This window comes from Histoplasma capsulatum, genomic scaffold, assembly GCF_000149585.1.
Source record: "Histoplasma capsulatum NAm1 scaffold_7 genomic scaffold, whole genome shotgun sequence".
NCBI classification, from domain to species: Eukaryota; Fungi; Ascomycota; class Eurotiomycetes; order Onygenales; family Ajellomycetaceae; genus Histoplasma; species Histoplasma mississippiense.
Genome location: NW_001813976.1, coordinates 1887361 through 1904426, shown reverse-complemented (window position 1 = coordinate 1904426; position 17066 = coordinate 1887361). Strand labels below are relative to the sequence as shown.

Genomic DNA, 17066 nt, shown 5'->3' with positions numbered 1-17066 from the left:
AGCCAAAGTCAAGCTTACACTGCTATCGCCATTCTGTCCCTCCGATCCGAAGTGATTTCCCCAGGAATTCCCAATATGAGTTACGAGCAAATCCGTGCTGGGGAAGCGCGGAAGTCGCATGGTCTTAGGCGGGGGGCCGAAAACCTGTGATTTGTTGTATAAAGCGTGGAAGTCAGCAATTTGGCAAATTCAATTGGGGTGCCGTTTGGCTTGACAGCGCGTCCCTGTACGATTGAAGTCATACAAACGTATAATCAATGGTGAGCGGAATTGAAGATCTGGGTGTCACGAACAGGAAAAACCAACGGGATACCCCCGCGGATGGGTTTAGAGCCATCCAAAACGGCCTTCTCGCTCAGAAATAGCTGCTCGTCGCCATTGGCAAGTTTCCATGACACGACTGTGGCTCCCAAAAGATTGACGATGACGGAGTCGCCGGAGGCTAGCGACGCCTGGACCTTGTCCTCTTCCACGGAGATTGAGGGCTGCGGAAGAGGCGAGGAGACAGGAATGGCGGTAGGTTTATTTGCGCGTTCCATGATGGTGGTGGTGTTGGTAGGGTGGGTCTAATATTCCATGGTTAGGTGGTTGCGATAGCGGGGGAGGGGCGGAAGACCAGAGTGACCAGTGGCAGGTTAATGCAGATGCCAGAATACTTCTTTGTCAGCATATTGGTCTAACTAACTATAGTAACTGGTGATGCTATACAGAGATTCTTTAGTTCCCACTGGTGGTCGATCTAAGTTGGGCAAACTAACTTGAAGTTGGAAAACCATGTGTAGAGAAACCCCCTTGGGGTGCAAACGAGTGTTAAGCAATCATGTTGTATGACTGGTTGTGATAGCAAATCTTGTTGATTTCATGTATGCTACCTCTCCCCTGGTTACCTTTATTGAACAGGGAAGCAAATAAATCAGCTTTTTTACATTTGGATTACATTTTTGGGTCCAATAACAATCTCTTGATTTATAGTATTGAATATAAACAAATAAAGTACGATGAGGGTTTGCTAGGGCTCTTGATATCGGAAAATGTATAGTTATTTCCGACTGGCCGTGAAGCAGACGGTGATTAGCAGATTTTAGAGACCAAGGCATCCAACTGCCGTCGAACAAATGCTCCAGGAATAGCAAAACCCTGCGCTGTGCATTCCATCTAGTGACTTTTCTTGGTGAAGTGGCAATTTTCAACGAGAGGCCACATCCGTCTCGCTTCTTCTAGGGATTTTTCGGCTGCCATCTGGTTGATGAACATGTTCAATTGTTCTTGGCTTTGCTGACGTTTCTCCGTGATATCCATATCGGCAGGTATCCATCCATCTTCATCAGTATCCAAGCATTTCCTCGCTAACTCATGTACCTTGTGCCAATCCTCATACTCCCTGAACTGGGAATCATGCTCGTCTATCTCCTCTTGGCTAAAAGAGTATGGGCAATGGCCAGGGAAACCTAATTCATACCAGTTCGTGAATATCTCTATAAGACAGGCTCGAAGCGGGATAACCCCAACTTCTGAAATTCCACTGCAACGTTTGAACAGTTCCCGGAAAACGCGTGGAAGACTCATCGCTGTATAGGCCGATCTATTTTCAAGGTAATTTGACACTTCATATGCCTTTGCAGCTACAACTTGTTGCTGCTCATACCTCGCCAGTCCAGCCACTCGAAATCGTCAGGAAGCTCCGGCTTTTGAAATCTAATCCTCGAGCATAATCTTGTGGTGGCTCGAGGAAAATAGGCCATCGTGTTTGCAGAAATAGTGGAAGCATTGATACTGATTGCCAGTCAATGAGCGAAAGAATTTGTGATGGTTCATCAGGGGAGACATAAATGTTTCCCATATGAAGGTCTGTATGCCAAATGACCGGCTTAGCGGATTGTGCGAGAATAGGATGCGAATCCAGTAACTTTAGGAGGCGTATGATGCTTTTTAGAAGGTTAGTTTGCTCCAGAGAACTGCCCTGGTAGAAGGTTCCCGGGTGCGGTGATGAACCGCCTGAAATACGAAGCATCTCCCGCTTTGCAATTGCAATACCATATGCGGATAATGTAGTCCCTGGGACTATGTATTAGTAGCGAGGCCAGCACCAAGGACACAATTAAAATATACTCGCATGGTCCGGGATCTAATTTGGAGCCGTCCCATTCCTGACAGCCATCCATGATGAATGATCTGTCTCCTGAGCGGCCCACGAAGTTTGATGTTGAGGGGCCGGCATCCGAGCCAAGCAACTTGTATCCTGGAATATCCCTAGAGAAAGCCCGGAGATAGAGGCTGCAATACGCGGGGAGCTGGATCAAGGAAAGTTCATGTTCGAACTTATTAAGCTGCTTAATGAGCTCCAGTTTTCTGGGCTGAGACATCTCGCCCCATATCTTAAAAATAGGAACTCCAGGCGCCCTTCCTATAATAATATATTCCACACCCACTGGGTTCGTGGGATCGGAGGACCACGCGTAGACCTCCGGGACAGGAACTTTCGTGTGTTGGATCACTACGAGAGGCAGCTTAAGTTGATGGACGATGTGGAATGCAAGACAATTCCGTATTTCAAGACAACTACCTCTGATTCGGTAGTGTACACTGCTGGTCCAGAGTTGCGACACGGGATTTTTGCAATAATTTCCATCCCGTTTTCTTTCTTCATTAGCAGGGCTTTGTTGAAACCTCCTTCCATCTTTTCAACTGCCTTGATGGGGGATGCTTCGACGCCTGCCGCGGCAGCGACATCGCAGAGAGCATCCAGGTCGAACTTCACATAACGCCGTTCAAATTGGAAATTCTTATTAACAAGGAAATTCCCATTTGTATAATCAAAGAGTTTATCGACGGTGATGAGTTTGCCTAGATCATATTAGCCAATAAGGAAGGCATCTTCTTCTTTGGGTATGTATCACGATAAGATATCTGTATATTCCGTCTCAGTCTCGTCTGTTTCCCGGGAGCACCGATCTTTCGTAAAAGGGAGGAGATGTGATTTCGCATTTTCGTGCCCCAAATTAGAAGCTGAGAGATCAAGGCCTTTAACTATGTGATTATATTCCTGAGGTACTCCGTACTGAGGTCTTCAAGCCCTAGTCCCAAAATAATTAGTGCTCCCTAAGCTAACTACACCAAACATGATTGGGGTCACGGCAATGAGGAGCGATTGAAAGCCTATTAACTACCATCCAAGGCGGCTTGCATCGAGCAGGCGATCTGCCCACCAACCCAAAGCCTAACAGAGCAGCGCTCCCGTCCCCTCAGTCGGTTTCGACTGTATCCCGAACTGTATCCGACATGGAAGTCAGGAGCTCCCCTCGCAACGGTGTCACTCGCAGTGGCAAGCCTCGGCAACGAAGTGCTATTGCCTGTCAACGGTGTCATTCCCGGCGGGTTAAATGCAATGCAGCAGACTCGGGTATTCCCTGTACCAACTGTGAGCAGGCGCGATCCTCATGTCGACTCATCGAGTCCAAGCGGGGCAGGAAACGAGTGGCATCTAATCTTCCTCCCTCTGTTTCGGATACGCCTACTGGGATTAACAATATACATTCCAAACCCCCTCCCTTCAGCCATGGGTCATCCAGCAGGAGTTGTCTTACTAGAGACAACTCCCTCCCCCAAAGGCCCAGCTTGCAACTTGTAGCCCCACACGACCGGGCCCCATCTGCCGGTGAGGGTCCAGAGACGCTCTATGCCCAGGTCTTAGAGAATGCTGGAGGCTCACCCGAACGGCCCAGTTTGGTGAAGCCTGGCGGGCAGGTAGTTTATTTGGGCGAGACTTTCAATCTGACGTACTTGCTCCAGGAAACAAGCAAGAAAAGTCAGCCAGTCCCCAAGCGACACGTTCTGCTTCCACTCCATCCCAGGATGAATCCCTCCTACCAAGGCCGCAATTGCGATTCCGTGACAATGGATTTGTTACAGCGACAGGATGCTTTCTCCATCCCCAGTATCAAGATATGCAGAGAGTTATTTCGGGTTTACTTTAAATATGTCCATAAACATTACCCGATTCTGGATCGTCGCGATTTCGCTTGCCGCTACGCCGACCCGACCAACCCTCCATCGTTTCTGCTGCTTCAGGCCGTCTTGTTCATGGGCTCTGGCCATTGTGATGTGTCAGTGCTCAAGGATGCGGGTTTTAAGTCCAGATATGATGCCAGATTGGCGCTGTTCAAACGAACAAAGGCTCTATATGATTTGGACTACGAATCAGATAAACTTACAATCTGCCAGTCCCTTTTCTTAATGAGTTTTTGGTGGAATAGTCCTACTGACCAGAAAGATACATGGCACTGGCTTGGAAACTCCATCAGCCTGGCATTGACAATTGGGATGCATAGAGATACGCACAATTCTGACATGAGTTTAAGGGACCAGCGCCTGTGGAAGAAGATCTGGTGGTCGCTTTTTACTGAAGACAAACACGCAGCTGCAGCGTTGGGGAGGCCTGTCCACATCCGCCTTCGTGATTGCGATGTAGAACAGCTCTGCGAGTCAGATTTTGAGGAGGAACCAGCACGGGACCCGGAGATATTTGGTGTCCAAGAGAGAGTGGATGTCTTATATGTTCTATTTCTTAGTGACCTCTCGAAAATCGTCGAAAGGATAATAGATAAATCGTTTAATGCGCATGATAAGACTCTCGCCGCGCAGGCCGATACGCTCCAACTATGCGAAGAGTGGCTTCTAGACTGGGAACGGCGGCTACCACCTGAGCTTCACCTATCGCGGAGCGGAGAATGTGTATGGACTGGTATGCTCCACATTGCCCACTGGTGAGCCCAAGACTTTTATTATTTCGTGTACTACCTGTCTGTCTGCTGCCCTAATAAAACTATTGCTTATTCTGGAATTTCCAGCTGGTTTCGCATCTTGACCCACCGATCAAGAACGCCCGAAAACCCTTCATCACCCTCCCGCTCCACCTCTCACCAGGTTGCCATGAACGCAGCAAATCGAATGGTACGGATCATCGAAGAAGTGCTATCTTCATCCGCCATAAACCAGTGTCCTATACACGTTATTCCTGCTTTGTTCGCTGCCATGTCCATGCACGCGCAACACATTTGTTCTGGAGACCCAGTCCGTGAACAACTAGGGTCTGTGAAAATCCGGCTATCGATGATCGCACTCCGAGAACTGCAAAGCACCTGGCCCGTGAGCGGCTGGATTTTCCTCCTTTTCACGAAAATCATTCGTCGCATCCGGGATACGGATGATTACCCGCCGCCAGCCAATAGTAGCTCTGATACGATGACCGAGACGGGTGTCCAAGCGGATACGTTGGGCGTTAGTGGTGAGTCGGGAATGGCCCCCCCTGAAACGGCAACCCAACCGCACATCCAGATAACTCCCAACGGGAATGCTGTTGGCTGGGATCCCCATGGCATCACCATGCCGTTGAATTTCTCGACTGATTGGAGTGGCGTCACTGATGGGGACTTGTGTCTTGATCCGGAATTTGATTTTATGATTGGAACACCCAGGGCATCTACTCCTCGGATTCCTAGATCGAATTTTTATAATTCATAGGTCATAGTTACATTGGGCTGTGATTCTTATTTCGGCTCAGGCTTTCAATTTTGGTGAACTACAAATCATGAATAGGTCTCTTTTTTTTCAACTATAACTCACTATAGACAAAAGTGGAAGATCCAATTAGTAAATATTCTCGAGATCCGAAACTATTTTAATTAATTTGTGTGGCATCACAGAGCTGTTGAGCTGAGTATCAAATTTATACCAGATCTATATGATGAAATATGAAGTATTAAGAATAGCTAGGGCTGACATACAATGATCGCCCCCCGAGAGAAAATCACTTATTTTGAAGTCGGAAGCAAATGAAAATTTTTTTTTTTTTTTTTTTTTTTTTTTTTTTTTCCCACAGAATTAGTTATCATCTAACTATATGAAGATTCGACGGCAAAAGTTTCGCTTCCAGTTATAACCACTTTTAATCAAATATACATGTTTGGGCTGACGTTATCGACTTCTTTAAAAGATTCCAATGTTAATGGATGCCTCGACCACAGGGCGCTCATCTAAAACGCTGCAAGAATGCATTATTAATACGTATCTGAAAGCATGGTTCTTGCAGTTGTGATTCAGATCGAGGGTTTTGAGAGCGACGTTTGCTACCTTTGACGAGCTAGATAAAATTAACTCACTAGAATCAAGGTTGGTTGCAGTAATAACACCACCAGCCGCCCTTTTGGCTCAACAACTATACCGAGGTTTGACCAACTAACTAGATGAGAGATTTATAATTAAGAAATTGAAACCTTTAAACCTTTCAAGGGGTTCAAGATGAGATTTAAAGACCATATTCCAATTTGATTTTTCTTCAAAGAGATGGCTGGATGAGAGTTGAAGTTGTTAGCTAAAAGTTAGATATCCACATTTTAAAGCTAATAATGTCCAAGCGTAAGTTAACCTTTTATAAACTTGACAGCAAGCCAGAGAGTATCAATTCGGTCGCTTGCCTTGAAAATCAGAAATACCAACAAAACAAAGCCATTAGTTTTCTTTTTTTGTTTTTTTGCAAAGAAAGGCTTCATTTAAAGACTTGAGATTTGATTTGATCTCTGAATGATGAACAATTTTCACGCATAGAGGACTCTATAGAGAATTCAAGTCACACGATAACTTATCACAGCATGTATCAATATTTCATCTACAACTAAAAGCTTCATTCTTCAAAAACAGAAGTTTCTTGTTTAGTCAATCTTATTTTATAAATAAAAAGAAAACAGCTCTTTTGGCTTTTCCAGTTTGTAATCTTTATTTCAGCTGATGTAATGCTTAGGCTTGGGCCCCAGGCATCCTCCGAGGGGTTTAACTAGAAATAAGGGCCAGGCTTCGATAACAGCGAACCTGCCTGCCCGTACCTGGTTGATCATTAGGGATGACCCGAATGAAGGAAACATTAAACTGAATATGCAGTCAGAGACTTGCTCTATGTAGGCGTTTGAAAGTACGGTGGAAAAAAATAAAATAAAATAAAATAACTTGAATATTGTCAATATAAAACTCTGGAAAGCTCAGCATTTAAATAAAACAACTTACACAAACCGTGGTATACTGCATTATAAATTCATAAACGCAATATGAAAATGGATAAATATAATTGATAGTTGAGAAAAAATCTGCGAATTTCAAAGTGCTGCACCTTTTAGAAAGCATTATGTTGAGCGTTTCAATATTACAGAAGATATGGGATCTCACATGTTTTAAATTAATACTATGGCGATTTGAACCTTAGCTATTATAACTCTTACTTAGTTAATTTATCTGAATAATGGAGGTTGCTGGTAAACTTTAATTTGACATGCCGGTTCCTGTTTGTACGCCTCTGTGAACCCCCAGCACCGCGTTATATGAAGAATATTTTAAGCATGAGAAAAATATGTGATGGATTAAAAATTAATAAAAAGAAGCCAAGAGATTACAGACATTACTGAAAAATAGGGGTAAAAATATACATGTATGCAGTTTCGGAAGCACGTCTCCGTACGGATAGAGCAACCTAATGGGAAATGTTTCCTTTTTGCCTAGTTTGACGATCAGCCGTATCCATCCATCCATCCATCCTTCAACTCCACTATTGCTTCCCCCCTTCGTCAGCTCTCTCTATCACACCCTTCCCCCTCCAATCCGTCTCCTCCTTTTTTCTTTTTCCTTCTTCTTCACATTTCCAGGGATCTCGCTTCTCCGCCCGCTTGTCCCAGTCATAATCTGCTGCGTCGCTGTGTGGCTTATTCAGTCAGTCCTTGCCCCGCAGACTACCCCTCTTTTAGGCGTCAATGCCATATATCCTTTCCTTTTCCACCACAAAACATCACTCGGTCAGAAAATACTAACCATTACGCTGTGGGCAATCAGATAGATATCGTTCGAACCATCGTCGAACAATATCCGACGCAGTACTCGAAATTCCACTCGTCCCGGTTACCAAAGAGCGGATCCTAACCCCAGCTCATACCTCACGACCACCCTACACACTCAACTTCTCTCTTACCATTTTCTTAGTTGGGAGATAGCAATACCATATCCGACTGGCTGGAAATTAGCTAGCTTGCATATTTGTCATTATCGCCAAATCAGCCGAACAGATAAACTGATGGAACCAGAACAATTATCTCGTTTGCTAATTTCCTCCAGCAATCCACAGAACTTCTAGTACTTCTTGAAAGTGCAATCGGTTAACAACTAAATATGGCGGATTTGCAAGGACGTAAGGTCTTCAAGGTGTTCAATCAGGATTTTATCGTTGACGAGCGATACAATGTGACCAAGGAGTTAGGACAGGGCGCATATGGCATTGTCTGGTTGGTTACATTTACTTTTCCCTTGTCCTGGCCTCTCTCTGGATTCATTTCCTCTCCAGGCTTTTTATTTGATGTCGTACACATACATGCCAATGACATGGGGAATACTTAAATTTGGCTTCTATCTGCCATATCCAGTGCATTGAATCCGGCTAACCCACTGTTTGTTTGTAGTGCTGCCACGAATGTTCAGACTGGGGAGGGTGTTGCAATCAAGAAGGTTACAAATGTATTCAGCAAGAAAATCTTGGCCAAACGTGCCCTGCGCGAGATCAAACTTCTCCAGCATTTCCGCGGCCATCGCAATGTACGTCTTAGCCTTAACAGCCTAAACTTAACCCTAGCATTGCTCCCCCTGGTTTAAGGGTTATAGGGCTGACTTGAAGATAGATCACGTGCTTGTATGACATGGATATCCCGAGACCAGACAATTTTAATGAAACTTACTTGTATGAAGGTATGTAGATTTGTTTTGTTCTACCGTGGTGGTTCAGGTTGTTGATTTCTGCGCGTCAGAATTGATGGAGTGTGACTTGGCTGCGATCATCCGATCTGGACAGCCTTTAACCGACGCTCACTTCCAATCCTTTATTTACCAAATACTCTGTGGCTTGAAATATATACATTCTGCCAATGTCCTGCATCGAGACCTTAAACCAGGCAATCTGTTGGTTAATGCTGACTGCGAGCTTAAAATTTGCGACTTCGGCCTCGCTCGTGGCTTCTCCATTGATCCCGATGAGAACGCCGGCTATATGACCGAGTACGTTGCTACCCGATGGTACCGCGCTCCTGAAATCATGTTAAGCTTCCCCAGCTATACAAAAGCCAGTAAGCTTTCTTGGACTTCCGCATTTATTCCACTTTAGTCGATATCGACTAATAATAATATTTCCAGTTGATGTTTGGTCTGTTGGCTGCATCTTGGCCGAGCTGCTTGGTGGTCGACCATTTTTCAAGGGCCGTGATTACGTTGACCAACTCAACCAAATTCTCCACTACCTTGGAACGCCCAATGAGGAAACCCTCTCACGCATCGGCTCTCCCCGTGCACAAGAGTACGTCAGAAATCTCCCATACATGCACAAGATCCCTTTCCAGCGCCTCTTCCCGAATGCGAACCCAGACGCGCTTGATCTGCTGGACAGAATGCTGGCCTTCGACCCCTCTTCTCGTATATCTGTTGAAGAAGCTCTTGAGCATCGCTACTTGCACATCTGGCACGACGCCTCGGATGAACCCTCATGCCCCACTACATTCGACTTCCATTTTGAGGTCGTCGAGGATGTACCAGAAATGAGGAAAATGATCCTTGAAGAGGTCCTCCGATTCAGGCAGCATGTGAGACAGGGCGCTCAGACACCAACCGTGGCAGGGCAGCAGGCACAGCAGCAGGCACAACAGAATGTCCCGATTCCGGAAGACCACTCTGGCCCCTGGAAACATGAAGATCCCCGGCCCCAAGAGGCTATATATGATAGCTCCCGAAATCCCAATGACTTGGAGGCATCACTCCAAAGGGGAATGGATGTTGTTAGATAAGTATACTATCTAGACGGGAAGAAAAGCTATGAACAAGAATAAAACATTTACCAATACACCTGATACACGCAATTGCCCCTGGAACGTTTTTTTTTCTTCGAAGAATTTCACATACGCTACTCTCTTTTTGTTCCTCCATTTGACACCTTATCCTTTGTATGGTTTCAATTTCTTTTAACCAGTGACCTTCTTGGGAAGGCTGTACTTTGATTGTATTATTTGCCTTCGTTCGCTTGCTTTCTTCGTATTGCGAAGTTCGTGATTTCCAGCACTCAAAAAGGGATTATCAGGTTGTTGCTTTTCTCCTTAATTCGAATGCTTTTGCAAATTTTAAGACAAAAAAAAAAATACTTGATACACTGGATGAAATACGTTGTTGTGCCCCAAAACCCGAACGGATTGAATTGATAGATTGGGTCATCTAGGAAGAGAATGAATGGGATGTTCTTTTCAACTTCCTTTTGCGAGTTAATTTCTATCAAGCAGTCAGCCATATATAGGATATTCATCCGAGTTGTTTTTGGGATACGACATGAAATATTAATGACTGCTATTACTGATTTGTCAGTTGTTTCGGATAAGTGTTCTTTTGATGCCTGAATCCGTCATCCTCTCGCTTGATTTCCGATTGATCAATGTAGGGGCTTGTCCGAGGATATCCATATTTGTATATCATCACAGAAAGGCCGTTTTGCTACACCATGTCTATATTCAAGAAGACCTTTTGACTCCACCCTAATTCCCTACAACAAATGACGTATTGTCTTTGGTACAAGTCACGTGTATGCGGCCTTTCCTGACGCCTCGGGTTTTCCTTCCCTGTCGCAATGCATATCTTCCTGATCTTTCCTCTCCTCTCCTCTCCTCTCCTCTCCTTTTCCTTTTAATGCCTCTTCTTTCTGTTTTTTCGGCTCTCATGAGTCCATACTCCCATCAATCAGCAGTGTATTGCCATGATAACATACGTATGGCATCATGGTTGTGTTCGTCGACTATGACCAGCAAGACGCTAATTCTACGACCTCGAGTCTTCACTCTCACCACCAGAAAGCTATATTTCTGAAGCATCCTGGCTATCCGATTTTCGCAGGTTCGCACGGGAGTGGTGGTAATGGTATTAGCCGCGATAAGAACGACGATAAGCGCGCTGATACGGAGCTGGTGATGGAAGAATCTCCTGCAGTCGGGAACGGCAATGATGCTGATTGTGGACAGTGGTCAAATCCAAACCGCAATGGATTTTCGGCTGCCCTGAGTTGCTACCCGTATGCGAAAATGAACTCTTGAAATACGAGCTATGTTCTTGCCACTATTTTACTCTGCAAGAATATTTGCTTCGTTTTCCTCCCTGCGTTTGTACAGAGGGAATTCATATACTAAGGATAAGAAACCATTCTCGTTTACCTATAGTGTTGTCGTTCAGATTGCCAGGTCTGTCGACCTGAACACGCTGGATTCGTTATCCATGACATGTCGTCAGTTCCGCGCGAACCTCTTGCCCTTCCGCTCGCAGCTCGTCAGGGAAACCTTACGGTGCCGGAACGAGCCTCTGGATGATGCGTTATCGAATAGAAATGGCGACGGTGACAACAGCACTGTACTGGGTTTTGCTGCAGCGGAGGATGCACCTGACGTCTTCCAGAGCTTCCCCCAGCCTACTACCACCGCTTCCAGTATTGATAGATCCTCGAGCATTCGTAGATTCACCACGGGGAAAGTGGGACGATGTGCTCGAGATATGGTTGCGGAATGCCAGAGATGCATGTACGTTTACTGTAGAGTAAGTAGCATTCTATCCCTGTGCTCGTAAAATTTTGGCTGATATATTCTTCATCAGAACTGTACCATGAAACCCATTGGAGCGTCACTGTTGAAAAGCAGATTTCGTCGCCTTTGTCCCACATGCCTTGCTGCCCCTTTGTCCGATCACTTCTTAGATTCCGTTTCTTCAGGAAATGATAGCCATGACTCCAACTGGAACTACCCACCGTTACCAGCACAAACGAAAACACAAGTGTTCACTGGCGACGCACTTGATCTCAACCTCTGCCATTGTGACGAGTCATTCTGGCTTTGCAGACCGTGCGGCCATATTCTCAGATCAGATGATACCACATACAAACGTGTGTGGACTTGGAGGACCCGTTATAGTGCATATCTAGGTTGTGGGCTAGGCACGGGCATTGGTGAAGGTTGGCAGGGCGTCAAATGCGGACGCGGGGAAGGATGTCTCGCTGCAGAGGAGCTTGAGATGGAGGTTGACTGTGAAGTAGATGATTGGATGTCTGATGATGCAGACCATATCAATTTCATTTCCCATCCTCATAATAATCGTCACGGTAATAATGGTGGTAATGATAACCATGCCGCTTCGCGACAAAACGACGACGGACATGGTGATGAAGAACCCGGCTATCTGAGACAGGAAATCGAAGGCGTGGGCGGGGTGGTGAAGCAGAAGGTTAAGAAGAGGTTAAAGGTGGGTGCGTGTGTGGAGGAGCATGAAGATGAGAGGGAAACGGCGTCGTATTTGAAGAGAGAGTACTTGGGGGATGTGAGGAGTTGGTGCGGATGGTGTCAGAGGGTTGTGCCGTGCCACAAGGAGAGAGAGCATCTGGAGTAATTAATGTCACCCAAGAATCCCTGCCCTCATTTACTTGTCTCTGTGAGGAGTTCCTGGGTTGTTCCCTCTACTGATGTAGAAATCTACTTATGTTGTGTTATTAGACTAGATGACACTTGATCCTATGCTTCGTGTTTGCCTGTGATTCGATACTTGATATATAGCATCGGTAGCCTTCAAGCCAAATGAGCCTCAGTTATCACAACTAGTCCTGTGTCACTGGTATATATACATATATATATTGGATTAGCGTATCATATTGAACCTCTTCAGGGTAAGTTAGTGAATGTGAGAATGGCAAATATTTTGGACATCATCTTGTTGGCTTTCATCAAGATACGCATCCGATGTGCTCTTTTCATACCATGCTCACTACACAAATCTGTTTTTGAGATTCCATTTCCATCCTTTTCTCTTTCGCCAAGCTTTGTGAGACTTGAACCAATAAATTTGAAAAAAGAAAAAAAAAATAGGGGAAGGGAGAGTTGACCATTTCTCTGCCCGGTGAGTGTCTGACGGAGTGTCAAGCGGGTGTGGTATTTGGAAGAGCGGGATAGAAGCCAAATCAAGGGGGACGGGTGGGTGCAGGCAAGATCCTGAAAGCCAATGAAGTCCACTGGATTAGCTACAAGTGCTGAAAATAATAATAATCACTCTTGAAAATCGAGATGTTCACGTGTGTGTGGGTGTATATTTCGCATAGCCTGACGATGCAGGGTGAAAAAGAGAATCGAGTTGATCAGAGGAGAATGACACGGCACCTCTCTCTCTCTCTCTCTTTCTCTTGCAAAGACACGGCCAACGTCTGTCGTTCTATCACTCTTACTTAGTACTGGCTCACAGTGGCGGCGTCCATCAGAGGGGAAAGTTTCCAACTACGCGACAGACATGGTACGGGCTATTTTGATAAAGAAGGAAACAAAAATGGTGGTGGTACAGGGCTCAGTACCAGCGTCAGGACGCATAGGCTGGAAAACTATTACCCTAAGTACAGTTACAAGTACTGGGTGAACCGTAGAGATGAATCTTGGGCAAGGGCAAAATGTTTCTGCGCCGATTTTGTCTTACCAGGTCTTTTCCACCGCTCTATCGTAGTTGACATGGGCCCCTGGATCTCTACCCTTCAGTCTAGGATTTTTCGAGAAATTTCGGTAGTAGTGTATGGCTCCATATATACACATATGCATCCATCTTTTTTAGGTGTACAGAAGCCATTTTAGTGAACTGAGTTCTGCAGTACTTCTTGACTGAATCTTGGAAATCTCAAAAATCTCTGTTTATTATCTTTGGAAGAGAGCGAGTTTGCTGTCTACTGAGGCAGTGCATGTGTCGGAAGTGGATAAAGCCCGAATATTGACCTAAATACTGAATATTGATAGATAAATTGAATTTTCTATTCTAACTCTGATAATTACATGAGAACTAGGAAGTATTTATAGGAAGAGAATGCTTGAACATATGAGAAGGGCAGTGCTAAGATCCAGTAGCAGTACGTTACAGAATCCTTAATATGAGATATTATCTCTGACATTATCTCTGACAGCATGGCAAATAGAATGCTTTTCCCAATAAAACCCTTCACAAAGTTTGAAGAACTAAGAAAACCAGGGTTTGGGGTCGATTAAATGATGTGTGCAGACCCCAGATCTACGAGTAGTCATTAAGAAGAATTCCTTGACGAAAGTCACCTCTTACTTTCTCAGTAACTAAATTGTTGTGCTCGGCTGTAAATGGGGATTGGGTTTTTGAAGACGTGAGAAACGGGCAGTCGAGTGTAAGTTGGCAACTATCAATCTTGATTGCAGTAATAATAATCACTGAGGGGTGTTTCCTTCCGTTTGTGACGAACTACATTTCTCGTACCAAGCTAATGAGCATTGAGTTTATGTCCGACATCTGAAGTTAATATGCTTTAGGATCCACCCATCTAAGATTTAAAGCCATACCAGAGACCATTTCTCACGTTCTTGGGTCGTCCCAGTAACACAATTTTCAATGGAATGGACCATAGGATTATCTAGATCTGGGAGGAAGAAACCACCTTTGCCAGTTATGGCCGTTTTTGGTTTTCAAAGCCGATCAGGGCATGGGCTGACCCTACAGCCCTTTCCAGGATGAATGAAGGAGTGTGCAATGTTTCTCCCTGGCTGGACGCCTCTTCACATAAATTTTCAACCCTCAGGACTGGAGTAAATAACACCACGTTTCTACAACGAAATGGCCTATAAGTATGAGTTATTAACACAAATGGCAAGGGAGGCAGGAAGCCAAAGCCACATTGGAATGTTTGGTCCGATGAAAAAAAAAAAAAAAAAAAAAAAAAAAAAAAGGTTTTAAGAAGGTGGTGAGGTTTTATTTCGGTCTCGGCGCGGCAAAGAAGCATGACGTCATTGTCACATGTGTCCAAGCTGTAGGGAAGTTGGGTGGCAGATTTGGACATGGTGCAATACTTTAAGCCATGCCTGCTGCTATAGTTGCCCAGAATCTGTCAATGGGAGAGACAATAATATTTTTCTCTATGGAAAGGTTCTGCAAGCAGGAGAAACGTTGTGTGTTTTCAGTCCGCTGGATATCCTGAAGAATGAACGATTGAAGAGACTAGTAATGTACAGATCTTTAGTGAAGACTCGTAGATGATAAGCTTTGGCCTAGACAAGGAGATCTGTTTGTGTTTTCTCCACCTTTGACCCAGATATCCAAAGTAAAAGACTTGGGCCCTTTACACACAGTGCCGCGGTATACCATTGATACTAGTACTAGTACTCAATCGGAAAGCCATTCAGTTTGTCGACAGAAATAACGCTGTCTCCTCACGAGCGAATAAGCTGCGAATGGAGATAGATGCAATATGAGCCAGCTATACGCTCCAGAACATGGAGAAAAATATAGTGGGATATATATTTTTATATCTATCTATATGTTGCATGCATATGCATGCGTGAACACATGCATTGGCCGATGCGGTCTGAGACGGATGCCGAATCCGGACATTGGCAGCAACCGTTTTTAGAACTCACCAGTCAACCCCAAATAGGACTAGTGAAGACTATTCTTAGACTGCTGGCCGAAAGAACGCTAGTGCAGAAATCTTCAGCCAATGGGGACGCTAGCTGCTTTAGGGTGTGACTTCTTCGGGAAGGACCCAGGCCTGTTCCCGATTTAGCACTTCACTCACCTTTCCTTGTTTTATGGAAACCTAAATCCGACTTCAAGGAAAGCAGAACAATAACATCGTCCCCATAGGCTAGTTGGTTGCTCTCACGACACTCGTCCAAGGGAGGACGGGAACTCCCAAGTCTCCTCTGTTGTTAAACGTGGGACGAGCTGAAATCCCCAAGCCTTGGTAAGAAGCACAGGCCTGGGGCATTAGCTAGGGCAGCGTGAGACCCTTTCGGATAGGACTAGACAGAGCAGTCTCATGCGCTTCGAGATTCTTCTCTCCAGGGCTATGATAAACTTCCGCGCAGGCTCCCCAGATGTCAAGTAGTGCAGTCCCGCAGTTTGCATGCAGGTTTTCGTGAACGGTTCCGCTAACTCCTGGTAGTGATCGATTAATCCACGTTGCGGAAGAATGTGGTACTCCATAGGGACCATCGTTCGTGGTCCATGCCTCCTGAGGTCCTTCGCAGCTAAATCGGGGAGCCTTCAAGGGATGGTCGCCTGCACTTCGTCCTTGGCCTGCATCGTGGGCTGATGGTGACCATACCGCATCGAGCAAGGCGGAGATATAATAATAGCAACATGAGCCTTGATGTGGAATGATCTTTTTATAGTTTTAGAGTTAACCAACGATTTCCCTCCAAATTTATGGTTAATTTTGGAGAAACCACGCTAAACTTGGCACTTTGCCCTGACGTTTCAACCCCAAACGTCGAACATCTTCAACCCCTTACGGGACACACGCTGCTCCCGCTGGTTCCCATTATTGGCCCATGGGCCGAGCACAGATCGTCTCAATCCAAAAGCGGCTAGTCTTCAGCGCCTCAGCCGCAGATTCATTGGGCGCTGTTTGGAAGTTGGAACCAGTGCAGGATGCTGGTGGTTTAGCATGGTCTAGCGCTGTGAATCGTGATCCAGGCACACCCACCAATGGACACCACGCGGGCTAGTTCCTGCATCAGATGGGACAATCCCTTCCAAACAAAGCCGATTCATGGCCAGGCTGATAACTATATATCCTCCTGCGCATTCACCTGCTTCAGGTCAGGAATCGGGATTATCTGTAGTCTCTCTGCGCAAGTTAGCAACTTAGCAGCAACTTAGTCGGCTTTCCAAACCTTGTCTTCGCCGCTAACGTATAACTATTCTATTTCTATTTTTTTTTTTTCCTCTTGCGGACCCCTTACTACTAGTAATACATCAACCCCCAACCCCACCTCCCCCTGTCGACCACTACTATGTACCGTGGATAATCCAATTGCATCAGCTGTGCATCGTTTGTTTCAACCCGTCCTCAGATCTGAGCCATCCCTACGCTTGAGTGTCTTTATCATCCTCCTCGATTCCGCTGCTCGAAATCAATAATGGCCAGGATGTCGCCCAAGCAGCGCAAGCTTTTGAGATCGGAGAGGAATTGTGATAAG

The 17066-nt window shown here is 45.4% G+C and overlaps 5 protein-coding genes across 5 annotated transcripts in view; 3 read left to right on the top strand and 2 right to left on the bottom strand.

Moving 5' to 3' along the window:
- Positions 1-539, bottom strand: part of HCAG_06192 (predicted protein) — a gene marked incomplete at both ends in the record, with an annotated part of 1169 nt that extends 630 nt beyond the window's left edge. The window contains 2 exons of the mRNA XM_001538537.1: positions 19-144; positions 294-539. Of these exons, the coding sequence (XP_001538587.1) occupies positions 19-144; positions 294-539 (372 nt within the window). The remainder of the gene's footprint in view (positions 1-18; positions 145-293) is intronic.
- A 616-nt stretch (positions 540-1155) lies between these two features.
- Positions 1156-3558, bottom strand: HCAG_06191 (predicted protein; the record flags this gene model as incomplete). The annotated part of the gene is made up of 6 exons (XM_001538536.1): positions 1156-1448; positions 1646-1773; positions 2110-2291; positions 2564-2844; positions 3168-3407; positions 3516-3558. The coding sequence occupies 6 exons, from the start codon at positions 3556-3558 to the stop codon at positions 1156-1158; spliced, it is 1167 nt and encodes a 388-aa protein (XP_001538586.1).
- A 789-nt stretch (positions 3559-4347) lies between these two features.
- HCAG_06190 (predicted protein) lies at positions 4348-5520 on the top strand (the record flags this gene model as incomplete). Its single annotated transcript, XM_001538535.1, has 2 exons — positions 4348-4763; positions 4848-5520. 2 exons carry the CDS (start codon positions 4348-4350, stop codon positions 5518-5520), a joined length of 1089 nt encoding a protein of 362 aa, XP_001538585.1.
- Positions 5521-8205: 2685 nt separating this feature from the next.
- On the top strand, positions 8206-9860 carry HCAG_06189 (mitogen-activated protein kinase MKC1; the record flags this gene model as incomplete). The annotated part of the gene is made up of 5 exons (XM_001538534.1): positions 8206-8318; positions 8493-8625; positions 8709-8775; positions 8835-9149; positions 9217-9860. 5 exons carry the CDS (start codon positions 8206-8208, stop codon positions 9858-9860), a joined length of 1272 nt encoding a protein of 423 aa, XP_001538584.1.
- A 975-nt stretch (positions 9861-10835) lies between these two features.
- On the top strand, positions 10836-14414 carry HCAG_06188 (predicted protein; the record flags this gene model as incomplete). Its single annotated transcript, XM_001538533.1, has 9 exons — positions 10836-11125; positions 11271-11640; positions 11698-12414; positions 12734-12757; positions 12957-12987; positions 13327-13642; positions 13923-13972; positions 14235-14257; positions 14400-14414. 9 exons carry the CDS (start codon positions 10836-10838, stop codon positions 14412-14414), a joined length of 1836 nt encoding a protein of 611 aa, XP_001538583.1.
- Positions 14415-17066: the final 2652 nt, after the last annotated feature.